The sequence below is a fragment of the Falco biarmicus genome, chromosome 1 (genome assembly GCF_023638135.1).
Source record: "Falco biarmicus isolate bFalBia1 chromosome 1, bFalBia1.pri, whole genome shotgun sequence".
NCBI lineage: Eukaryota > Metazoa > Chordata > Aves > Falconiformes > Falconidae > Falco > Falco biarmicus.
Genome location: NC_079288.1, coordinates 70621412 through 70633871, shown reverse-complemented (window position 1 = coordinate 70633871; position 12460 = coordinate 70621412). Strand labels below are relative to the sequence as shown.

The following is a 12460-nucleotide window of genomic DNA, read 5'->3' as shown; positions in this document are numbered from 1 at the left end:
TGCAGTCTGGAGAAAAGGATGCAAGCAAAAACAGGCTGATGACCTAGACCAGATGCCTGTGTCACCCAGCGCTGGGTATCCCATGTGCTGGCTTTTGTTGCTGTTCTAAACAAACAAACAAAAAAGATACTGATAATGTAAATTCATCAACTAACTTCAAATTGGATCTGTGAGTGGATTTAGTGGTTTGCTACTGTCAGAACAGCACATAAATTGGAAATGGAAGAGCTTTAAAACTTCATTGGAAGCAAACAGTATTCTGGGTATTGGCAAATGCTACCTTGGTGCAATTTTGGTTTTGTTGGACTGCAAAATGGACTCACAATTTCTAAATATTAGTATACTACAACAGTCTGTACTATAGCAATTACTCTGCAAACGCTACAGTTCACATAAACCATTTTTGAGTAAATTATCTTTGAATGGACAAGTCCCGATAAAATTCAACCAATATAAAATATTCGAGCGATTTCCATATAAAAGTGATTTCAAGGAACTTTTCAGCCCCTGTCACTTTTTGCTGGCTCCCTTGTGTGCTGATTAACAAGGCTCAAGTTTTTTCCCAGTCAATCATATGGTGATACAACAGGAGTGCTGAGTAGACAGCGAGAACTGACAGCTCCTTTGGTCTGTGAGCCAAGGAGCTGTGAGGACCTTTTCCAGGTCAGGGCCAGAGGCTAAGATGAGCATGTGGAATAAAGAGAATTCTATTACCTGAAGGAGCATGGCAGGGGCAGGAGAGAAAGTAGTTGTCATTACTAACTGAGAAAGGCACCTGGGGAGATCTTTTTGGAATGATGTGATGGGTTACTTATAAACTAACCTGGCAAAAACCACAAGCACAATTTTTAGGTACATCAAGGGGTCTTACATTACTACAATACAATTTTGTCAAAATGATAGTTGCTAAAACAAATATTAAAACTAATACTACAGTACACGGAAAATTAATTTGCTTGGGTTTCTTTAATGTTAGCTGGTATTACCTCCAATAATATTTTAGTAAATATATCTGTGAAATACAAAATTATACAGTAAAACATATGTTTCTTTCACATTATACTTGATCTTCTGCTGTCTCTCATCACTGCCAGAGACACTGCCTCATGACAAGTACTTTGCCCATTCCTCTATGATCGATCATATTCAACTGTTCTATTTTAATTGCTGATGTATATGTTGGTTTATTTGCTAAACATCATGTGACTTAAAATGCCATTTACAAATTCCAAGTTATCTATCAGTTCAGTTGTAGATTAGGGGAAGTCACAAAACAAAATCATGGAGGACCAGGAGCAGTGGGAACAGTGTGCCCTGAAGCAGAGGGAATATATGAAATCTGGCTAGAAATACCAAGTAATTAAAGGAAAACAATTGCCTTAAAAGCCTCCTTGTGGTTTCTGTCTGAGGGGCTTTGCCAATGAATCATTGCTAGGTATGATAAGATTGATGTTTGAGGTATAAAGAAGTGGAAAGAGCCTGAGGGAGTAAGACTCTGAAATCCCACTGAAATTCAACAGGAGTGATAAGTCCTACAGGCTTCTTTGAAAAATTTCCCCGCATAAAAATGATTAGAATATAAATCTCAAGATTTTGTAAAATTTCCATCAAGAAAAAAATTCAAATGTCCCGCTGTTTTGTTGTCTTCCAACATATATAAAAAGAATTACAAGAGATATAAAACAGAAAAAAGCTGACATGGAATGCCACTAAATCAAAACAGTAACATTTAAAAAAACCACATCTGATGCATGGCAACTGCTTAGGAAGCAGAATAAGCAGGACAGAATCTGAGCTGCAGCCTTGAAAGATCCCACTGATAAATCTTTGACTGAGCCACAGGTAATTCTAACCTTTCCATCCAATCCGTGCTGGAAATCTTTATTTGCAGGACATCCCATTTAGAAGATAGAAACAGGGAATAAACCAAGGTTTGGTGTGAATGATCATGAACACCTTTCTCCTTCCATTTACCACAACAGCAATAAAATCTCACATAGTTCTTAAATAACTTATCTTTCTATAGACGTCAGTGCATTTTTCAAAGGAAGTATTGGGATCTCAATTCTATATGAAGGGAAACCAAGGCACAGAGATGAAATTAACTTCTCCCTGGTCCATTTACAGTGTGATTATGAAAAGCAAAATACAGTCCATGCTGTTTGCATCTACTGATCCCATGTTCCCTCCTGAGCTAAAGCTATTAAACTTATGATCATGTATGCCCCTATGATGATTACTATACAAAACAAATGAAACAACAGGAAAGTATTAAAGTATTTTGTATATAATCAATGTGATAAAAAGCCATCCTTTTTAAAAGATGCTACAAAAGACTTTATAACTATTTCCTACTCCACATATATGTACCACTTTGTGGCAAATGCTGTGTAATGTTTACTTTCCAAGCAAGACTAACATTCTGTTAGAAATGCTAATCCAGACTCCAGAAAAAAACACTCACATTACTACCTGATACGCCTCTCATACAATCCGCAGATATTCTCCTATGTGAAGAAAACTTGTGCTGTGTCTGGACATTACCAAATGCAGTATTTTCACAGAATCACAAGAGCATACTTCCAGGACTACAAAGGACTCCTTTGATCATTTCTAGATAAGCAAATGCTTCCTACTGATTCGTATCTGAAATGGTGCTTTCACAGCTGGACTCTAACACAGTATAATTAAACATAATCTTTCAAATATGTATTATACTGGTTTACATGATATTTTAGGTACAGATGAGATTCTTACTACAGCGTTAAGAGCCACTTGAGCCTCTGCCACTTCAATGGTCAGAAGAGTAAAATGGTGAAGGAATTTCACTCTTCATTTAATATGCAATTGTTGTGCATAACAGTATGCAGAGTGAAAAAAAGACATTAGTATCTCTGGGAGAAGCTTTAACTGCCCTGAGTATAAGCAATCCCTCCTCACTGCACGGCAGTCTTCTTTTTTGCTAAGGCCAGATTAGTATGGGAAAAGTTCAAACAACAACAAAAAAAAAAGTACTCTCATCCTCTCAGCTAATGGTTGGCAGATTTTGGCAGTCTTTGCACCTGGAGTAAAGATGGAAGTGTTCCAAACATCTCAAAAATCGTGAGTGCCCATTAGCAAGCAGTACTGCCACGGAGCAGACCGAACATTTTATTAATCACCCTCTGGAACACAGAATTTTGTTTAGTGAATGGTTCAGGCCAGAGTTCCTCATTCCCTACTTGAAAAGATTTTTCTCAGTCAATTCTCTAAAGAAAGTTTGGCTTTTTCTTGACCACTCTTAAAGCCATTAACTGACACACATATAGATCTATGAAAGCAAATTTTAAGTAATCTAAAATATGAAACTTTTAAAAGGCAAATACAAAAACTTAAAAATAAGTAAAGGGAAAATGTTACATGCAGCTTTTTTATTGATTCCTTAAAGACAGTCAGAACTACTGTGGTTGCTACTTTAACAGGATAAACACACAAGATTCACGGACAAAAATCTCACCTAGCTAATATAGCGATTTCATATTAATATTTACTTTTACATTAGTATCATTTCTTAATTTTATTTCTTAAAAAGCATATTCTTGGTGTCTATCTACCTTAAGACAATGTGTGATGTTTAGCTTAAAAACATTGACGATATTAGTATGCAACTAATACTACCGAACACTAACATAGTTGGTATGCAAGTAAGTATCAAAACCACCTCCAAGAAAACAATGAGTTTTAGGCAGGAGATTTAAAGAAATATAATTAAAGTAAAATAATCTGCCCAGTATATGCATGCTTGCTATAATCTCATATTTGTGGGTTTGAGGAGTGCAAGTTTGTGATGGAACTTCTGCAAATTATTTTACCAAACTTCCTTATTGAGCATTTGGACCTAGCTTTGGAGTGAATGCTGAAGTTAGCTTTACAGTGGGAGGTTCAAATAATTCGTTTGTTGTCTTGGTCATTTCATTCTCTGTGGGATAGATTTATGCACAGTGCAAACAGCATACACAAGGGCTCACACACCACAACAGGCTGCAAAACCCCATAGTTCTTGAAGTACGCCACTGTATGGCTTGGCTTTACCTAGGCCTGTCTTCCAGATTGGACAAACAATGTTCCTACCATGTCCATCTCACTTTCTACGTATCTCTCCTCTAAAAAAAAAAAAAATTAAAAATAATTATTATCTAACAATATCAGGACCGAAAGAGTTCCCGGTACAAATCTCCTCTTCCCCAAAGCCCTTCAGCTCTAATCACCAAAATGCAGGCTGCTCGGGCTCTGTGAAAGTACTTCACTAGCTGTGTGTCTAACATCAAATCGCACTGCACAGATGTATAAACTAAATCCATTTGTTCTTTTCCAAAACTTACCTTCTGATGTGTACAAAACACAGAACACAGAAGAAAATAGCAGACAGTCAGAAATTACTTTCAGGTCTTTAGAAGGTGAGGATCTTAATACACTGGTGAATAGAATTCTTGCAAATATTCTGAATAAACTCCCTTATGAAGGAGGGTTGTGGTTTGAAACTGCACTGTTGGTTATTTTTTATCAAAACCCTTAACAGCTCTGTTAAACACTATCCCATCACTGCATTTCAAAGGAACATATATTAATTTTTTAATACATAAGTAATGTCTGCCAGATATATATGACCTGTAATACTATAAGGAATGTGTGGTAGATTTCCAGGGAATTGTAGTATGGCTTTTCTCCATTTGAAGAACTCATTTCAAGCCTTTTATTTCTGCTTCATCTGCCAACTTCAGTCATTTTTGCCTAAGCATTTAATCTAAACATCAAGTATTTGAAAAAAAACCGGAAAAAATGTGTTTAACTGGTTTGTGTAATAGTGTTTAGGGAAGAGAATGCCTTCCTATCCATATCCACATCCTTATGAAAAGGACCTTCTCTGAATAATTTTCTCTCTTTCTTTCTATAGACCTGATGTAGAATGAACTCTGAGTCTAAAATATGCACTGAGGAGGGGTAAGAGAGGAATGCAAATGATACAAATAGGGATTACTTAGAAAAGAGACTACAAGATATTATTCACACTGCTGTCACTGAAAATACAAACACTTCTCATTATCCTTTTTTACTCAGACATGGAGAAAGAGCAACCCTGAAACATGATGGATGCCTGGTGCCAGGGACAGGAATCCAGACAAGAGATACACTGAGAGCTAATGTCAGTGAAGGGCTTGGACACAGACTCTGACAAATCAATCTCCAATATTGAGCCACCTGGCAGGATGCTGCACGGGGGAACATGCCTTCCCAACAGAATAAAAGGACAGAAAGTCTCCAGGAGATCATGTGAGATATCCTGCTCAAAATTTCAGCCTGTGGTTTTAACTTGCAAAGGCAATGACTTGAGCCTACAATATAAGGGAATACAGCAACCAAATTGTTGACTTTCAGAAACATATCAATGATAAAAAGCCAACCTAGATGCTCCCCAACACCCAAGAAAGCCAAATGTATTTATCATTTCTGTTTGCCTTTTACTGTTTAGTCTTCTGCTACTGAGCCAAAATAAAAGTGACAGTAAAATAATTGCAGCGCTTTTTTAAATCATTGTGAAAAAAATCATCTGGGTGCATTCCTATACACTGTCCTGACTTACTTATCATACAGCTGCTGTAAACCTTCTCTCCAGTTAAGGAACCATAGCTAATAATTAGAGTTTGAAACAGGTAAAAAATGAGTTTCATAGAAAAAAAAAATCTGAAATACAAAATAAAATGAGGAAATCTGAAAAATGGACACCAAACAAAGAAACGTGGTTCCCAGTTCAGCCACTCTTTTTAAAGAACCATCTTCAGTTTTAGTGAGAGATGCTGTAACAATCCTTTTGGTCATTTCCAGATTTGACCTTCCGCCTTCATTGAAAACTTCTGTTCTGGCTATATTTGGAAAGTCAGAAATGTGTATTGAATGTTTAATTGAAAAGCAACCAGATGGAAGTGTGTCTAGCGATGAACTGGCTGGGTATGACCATCTCTACAGGGAGATGTTCATGTTTCTTGACTCTAGAATAAAAAATAGATGTCTATCTTTGAGAAACTAGGAAAAAACATTGTGTACAAACCGATAGGGAAAAACAAAGATGTAACAACAGTAAACAAAACTCTTCAAAGACAATGAAAAGCTAAGGTTGACATTTGAAACACAAAACTTTCAGAGAAGTTGTAATTTTTAATATTCAAGCAAAACTGATTCAGATCTTGCCACTTACTAACAGTGATGCAGGAAAGACTGTTCCCAGTGACAACTAGAAAGACTGCTCTGAGGCAAAATTTGGCAAAATCCTGGCCAGGCTTTCTCCACAGCAGACCTCATATAAAGGCTCTCGGTGCCTGTATGCTCTGTCTTATATACAGTAATTGTTGCTTGAGAAGTAAACATGTTACTTTTTTTTTTTTTTTTTTTCTATCAAGGACATCCGCACTTACAGCTATCTGGGAAATTTTAGAAGCCAAAGTGTCAGGACAACTTGAAAACAAAGTAAGTCTGAGAAAAAGCTGTCAAAGTACACTACTTGCAGTGCTAAAATCAGAGTTAGCAGCATATATATTTATAAAGATACATCAATCTACCAGACTTCAAATAATTAAATCTGAAAAAAACCCAGAGAAATAATCAATTATAATATTTAAATTATTTCCATTTTGTTACCATACACACCATAATCCAACATTATCCTTCACCTCAGAATTTTCAAATATTAAATATTGAAATTTAATTAAAAATGTTTTAATTAGCCTCTTTAATCATAATTTAGCCTTATAACTCTTTAGAAAATTCAGATAAACTTTGTTTTTCAATTGTTCTGTTCAGTTTTTGGTTTGTTTGTTTTTTCTAAACAATGCAGCTTTTCTTCTCTCAGGCTAATGTCAAAATAAATCTGTATCACCAATCTGGTTGGAAGCCTAGAAGGTATAGCATGGTAATACTGAACTTAAACATTTCAGAGAAATAACAGCTCAAAAAGACAGATCAGTGAAAGTAAAATCTGTTTAATCCCATGTTTTGGTTTGCCCTCCTTGATTTTCATTAGTTTGCAAAATGAATTTGAAAATTCCTGTTGTATATAGGCATTTCCTTTGACATTAAATGTGGTGGTTGACATACAATAGCATTTTACAGTCAATATAGATACACCAATATTTTAGTCACAGCAGTTCATTTGAAGTGCAGTTTGCAAGAGTTCTGGCCAAGGCTGAACAGATTTGGTAGCTGACTATTTGGGGCTGAATAGAGAGTAGCATCTTTTTCAACTTAGTCAAAATGTTAATCCACAATCAGGATCAAAAGGTTTTGACTCTTAACACATTTGGAGAAAAATCTCAGCCTCAGCTTTTGCCTCCTAAATTTATCAATGACAACTTCAGCTAGCCTAAAATCAAAGATCAAATTCCCCTGGACTTAATTATTTTTTGGCAAAATTGTGGTGCTGGTAAAATACAGGGGATAAGAATAAAACCCTACATTCTAGCAATCATACTGAGTCACATATTGCACACAATACTATATTATTATTAATAGGAACTACCACACTCAATGAGGAAAACAGAAACCTCATAAATTGCTGTCAATTCAACAACAAAGGTTAGAATGACATTTTATCAACTTTGTGAATCAACACTGCTATGTGACAACTGTGTCCTTAGCTCCAATCCGCCCATCATTTTCAGCATGCCTCCTCCCTCTTCCAGACTATAAACAGAGATTAATCATCTCCCATGGCAATGAGTCCCCTTCCCATTTTCAACAAGCTTTTCTCCTACGCACTGTTATTCTTCAGAAGATGATAACCAAGGGGAAAAAAAAATCCAGGCTGGCAAATAGGCAATGCAAAGGGGTTGCAGTCATACACCTGCTGACTTTCACTGCTACAAAAAATCCCAGGGGAAGGAATCCTGCTGGCAGCAATGACTATGAGAGTTTTGGGCAACAGCAGGTGTCCAGCCTAAAACCCTGGTGTGACTGAGCGCCTCACCACTCAGGCTGTGAGAGCAGGGGACCTCAGGGGCTGGTACTCAACCTTCCTGAAAAGATATCAGACTCAGTTCAGGATCCTCTGGAGATTTAGGAGGACATGGGCAAGAATAAAATTTATTCTTCCAATGAAGACTTTTAAGGAGGAAATTTATAAAATGAGAATATTCCAGACCTTCCAACATTTACAGAGGAAAATATTGGCAAACCCTCTGTTTAGTAGTTTACATTATCAATTCGGTAACACAATACCCAAATGAAAGAGTACTCATGGTAAAAACTCCAGTGTCACCTTCATGTTTAACAGAATATGTGATAGTTTGGAAGCTATTATTTCAAAACTCACAGGTTGAAATTTTCTAATTGACTGCTCATACGTTTCAAAATGATTTTATAATTATCAACTGAACAAGCTAAATTAAGCCTGAAACTTGTAGCAGAAAGTATTAAACTGCTCTTACTTACCTATCTACTTATCTGCAAATAGACCTGCCCATTACAGTAACAGCTGCTGTTCTCCTGTGCCGCACTCTGCTTTGATTAACACCTCTGCACAGAGCTGTTAGAGCTCTGGCACCAAATGACCTGACCCCTTACTGTGCCGTCATATCTGTCTGTGCAAATGGACACAGAGTTCTCCACACATTTACACACTGATGTTGAAAGTGTTTCAGGAGCTAGGGATTAGGCTCAGGGAGCTTTTCATTAAATTCCCATTTAAGCACAGATGACATGCACAGCCTTGGGTAAGGCTCATCGTGCCTCAGTACCACATCTTTAAAATTGTGTTCATATCATCTCCTCATTTCACAGGAATTCTGCAAGTATAATACTGCAGTATTATATATATTGTGTATATATATACATTATATATACATATAGATACAATAATAATACTGCAAGTGTAAATTATATGTGTAGTGTATAGTATATATAATATATAATGTATATTAAAATATAATAAAGTGTAAAGTGTAATATATATATACACACAATAATAATACTGCAAGTGTAAACACTGTGAAGTCATGTGATACTAGATTAACAAGGTCAAGATGTTCATATCACTTTTGTATATAGCTGTGGATACTTGTTTTTTATAATTAATAATAAAATAAGAAACACTTCAAAAACTTAACATTATTAGGAAAAAAATACCCCAAGAGAATCGGTAACATATACAGTGACAAAAAGAAAATAAATGTCTACTTTTCCTATGAAACAACTTTTCAAGTGAAGCCTCAGTAATCTATTCGTCGCAACTGAAACAAAGCTTGAAAATTGAAACTATCACACACAAAAGAACAATAGAAAAAAAACCCACAATATATTCTACAAAGCTATGACTAGCTGTTAGTCAGTGAGCAAATAGCTTTAAAAATGTACACCATACCATAAAATATTTAGTTTCATTGCAGCCTAGCTCGTAACATCAAGATGTGTCCTGTTTTGTATGATGTATAACCTGAAAGTTTTCACAGAAAAATTAAATATTGCCTGTTTTTAAATACATTATTTTTTTTCAAAGCCTATAGTTAGAAATAGGTATTATTGTATATCTCTTATATAATCATGAATGTTCAAAACATTTCAAAAAATAGTTTCATGCAAGAAAAAACTTCAGGAATGGCAAGGGCAGCTAAAGTAATTTTCAGATTGTCCTTCCCTTCTTCCCCTTTAGAGATGTTATATCCATGAAGATCTTTCTCCCTTGTGCGACACGTTCTCCCTAATCTCCGTATGATTCACAGTAAACTTACAAAGGACCCCTTGTCTCAGACTATTTTCCATTGCTGTTTTCATGAAAAACTGTAATCCAGACCAATATTGTGACAGTTTCCTTCTTCTTAATGTCACTGACTTCCTTTAAATGGTTACTAAAAAGTTCAAATTATGAAGGATGGATGTGTAGAACAACACAATTGTGCTGATAACCCAACTTCCAAGCTACATCTTTCAAGAGGTTTAGTCTAGACCGACTCCAGGCAGGTCCCTCAGACTGATGCCCACGTTAAGTGTGCTCCTACAGTGCACCTTTCACCCCAGTTTCATCCAAGAGAAATCCAGCTGACCCAGTTCAAGACTGCTCCAGAATACGAACCAAAGCACAGTCAGTAGGGACAGTCATGATTCGCTGGTCTGAACTAAACAGCTAATACAAGTGTACTTATCATGTAACGTCTATAAACCATTTTCCATCTTTAGAACCACTGGGATTTGGCACCTCCTGACTTCAGTGAAATTATTTGCAATTTGTCCACAATAAGTAAAAGCAGAATACTAGTTTAAAGGATGTAAATAACATATATCTTATACGATTTACTATATATTGAAAAGATTCAGAAACTCACCATATCGGTATCTGAAACAGGTCCAAAACTGGTCACATAGATGTTAGTGAAGACTTCAGTAATACTATCTGATATAAAAAGAAAACACAAGCAAACATTTTAAATTTCTAATATTTCTTCAAATTCTGCAAAATTATGGGACATTTTGAACAAGTTTATCTCCTTATTTACTTCTCCTAACCAGCATCCTGTTGTAAATATGGGGCAGGCCTCTACCCCACTTAACACAGAGGTTATTAGATGAGAGTTTGTCCCACTGAGTAGTTTGTTTCAGTTAAAGGACTATACAACCATCAGCAACGACACACAGATCTCCCATTTCTCCACAAGCAAAAATAACCACATTGTCTTGGACTGAACACGGTGGCACAGTTCTAAACATAAAATGCCTTTGTTGAAGCAGCGTTCTCTCTGTTGTTGCAGATCATTCCTATTTGCTGCTGCAGATCATTCCTATTAAAGCCTTTCTAGTTCAAGGCTGTTTTCTTCATCCTGAATAGCTTTTTCAAAGCCAAAGACAAGAATAAGCTTACGAAGCAATTATTGACTACACCAAATGTAACACTCAACAGCATTCTACTTTTTAATTGGGTATGTTTTTAAGTGCCACATATTTTAACACAATAGTTCCTTCCCTTGATACACAATGCTCCTGATATAGTATTTACAGTACCACAACAATGTAAGAAAATGTTCTTCCTAATCATTGTAGTCAGACAGCCATGAAATCAGAATATTAAATATTGTACTGCAGGGAGAAATAATTGCTGAGTTTTCTATCTTCAGTTTTCAATTACACTCAAAATGGAACGATATTCACTAAGAGGGATAGCACACATTTGCAGGAAATTCCTTACAGCAGTTGCCAACTACTGTCTGCATTCAAGACAGTCAGCATAAGGAATTCTCTACCTTAAAGCCAGTTGCTGACTAGGAAAGAAATCATAAAATCATAGAATGGTTTGGGTTGGAAAGGGACCCTAAAATCATGGAGCTGCATTCAAATATTTCATAAAAATAGCTGCGTTTTGACCGACCCCAGAATTTCCATTCCTGAAAATAATACAGCTGCCTGTTATATGAGTGATCCTGCTGTTCAGTTGTTATTTGCATATTTAACCATCATTTAATATGGATAGTTAATACTTTCTCTGTTCTTAAAAGCTATCTTTTGACAAGCACGTGGCACAGGCAGGTTTTACCTTCACTTGTGTTAAGCCACAGTATAGCCGCTGCTCTCTGTCCAGAGGAATCGGCAGGTGCTCCACCAGCCACCAGGCAAAGGCAAGGCTGTTCGATGAGCAGCTGCATGGGAACGGTGTGCTTCCAAAGGAATGGAGCTGCACCCACAGCCGAGAGCAGAGGTGGCCTGATACAATACTTTCAAAAAACCTTTGGCGCATGGGGGAGGCACATTCCTGCACTCTCATCTGTAAGGAAACTTGCATTTCCTTCTCCAGCTGAACACCAGGCACGTACTTATTAGACTACAGGATTTTGTAAAGCCTTTCCTACCCAAAACTACCTTCTTTCCAAGATTTCTTCTGCTTTTTAAGCAAGTAAGTAAAGGCTGACACTTACTATGTGTCATTCTGAAAGTTCAAAAACACACATCCCCTGCACGTCCTGAGAGAGGTATATTTCTGTGACAGAGACTTCTGCAATCCCATGTGCAGAATCCATCCACAAGCTGAGTTGATTTCTACTCCAAACACCTTACAAACTAATTTTAAGTCTGTGGACAAAACGAGGTGCTGAGTCTGCGCTGTTCTTTGTATTCAACAAAGATAAAGTATGGGTCTGAAATACCACACAGAAACCACAGGTACAGTCCAGAAGACTAGTGACTGCATGTTGCCTGTGGGAGACTCTCCAGAAAAAAAGATCATTCCCTCCAAATGGTTACCTGGCACAGGCTGAAATGAAATGGAAAAGTGGCAAGAGAGCTACTCCTCAGGGGGTAAAACGGTGCTGCAGGGACTGACTGTGAAATTTGGCCTGTACTATAATGACAATGCAAGATCTTAATTAAATTCCATGAAATACACTGGTGCTACAGAAGTATGATTGAAAATCAAGTATCCCAACAGCAGAGAACCAAGGCTAATTCCAAT

The 12460-nt window shown here is 36.7% G+C and overlaps 1 protein-coding gene across 2 annotated transcripts in view; it reads right to left on the bottom strand.

Annotated features, from left to right (window-relative positions):
- GABRA2 (gamma-aminobutyric acid type A receptor subunit alpha2) overlaps nucleotides 1-12460 on the bottom strand; it is a 64849-nt gene that overhangs the window by 26083 nt on the left and 26306 nt on the right. For both annotated transcript variants that reach the window (XM_056350425.1, XM_056350435.1), the window contains exon 4: nucleotides 10347-10414. In XM_056350425.1, the coding sequence (XP_056206400.1) occupies nucleotides 10347-10414 (68 nt within the window). The remainder of the gene's footprint in view (nucleotides 1-10346; nucleotides 10415-12460) is intronic.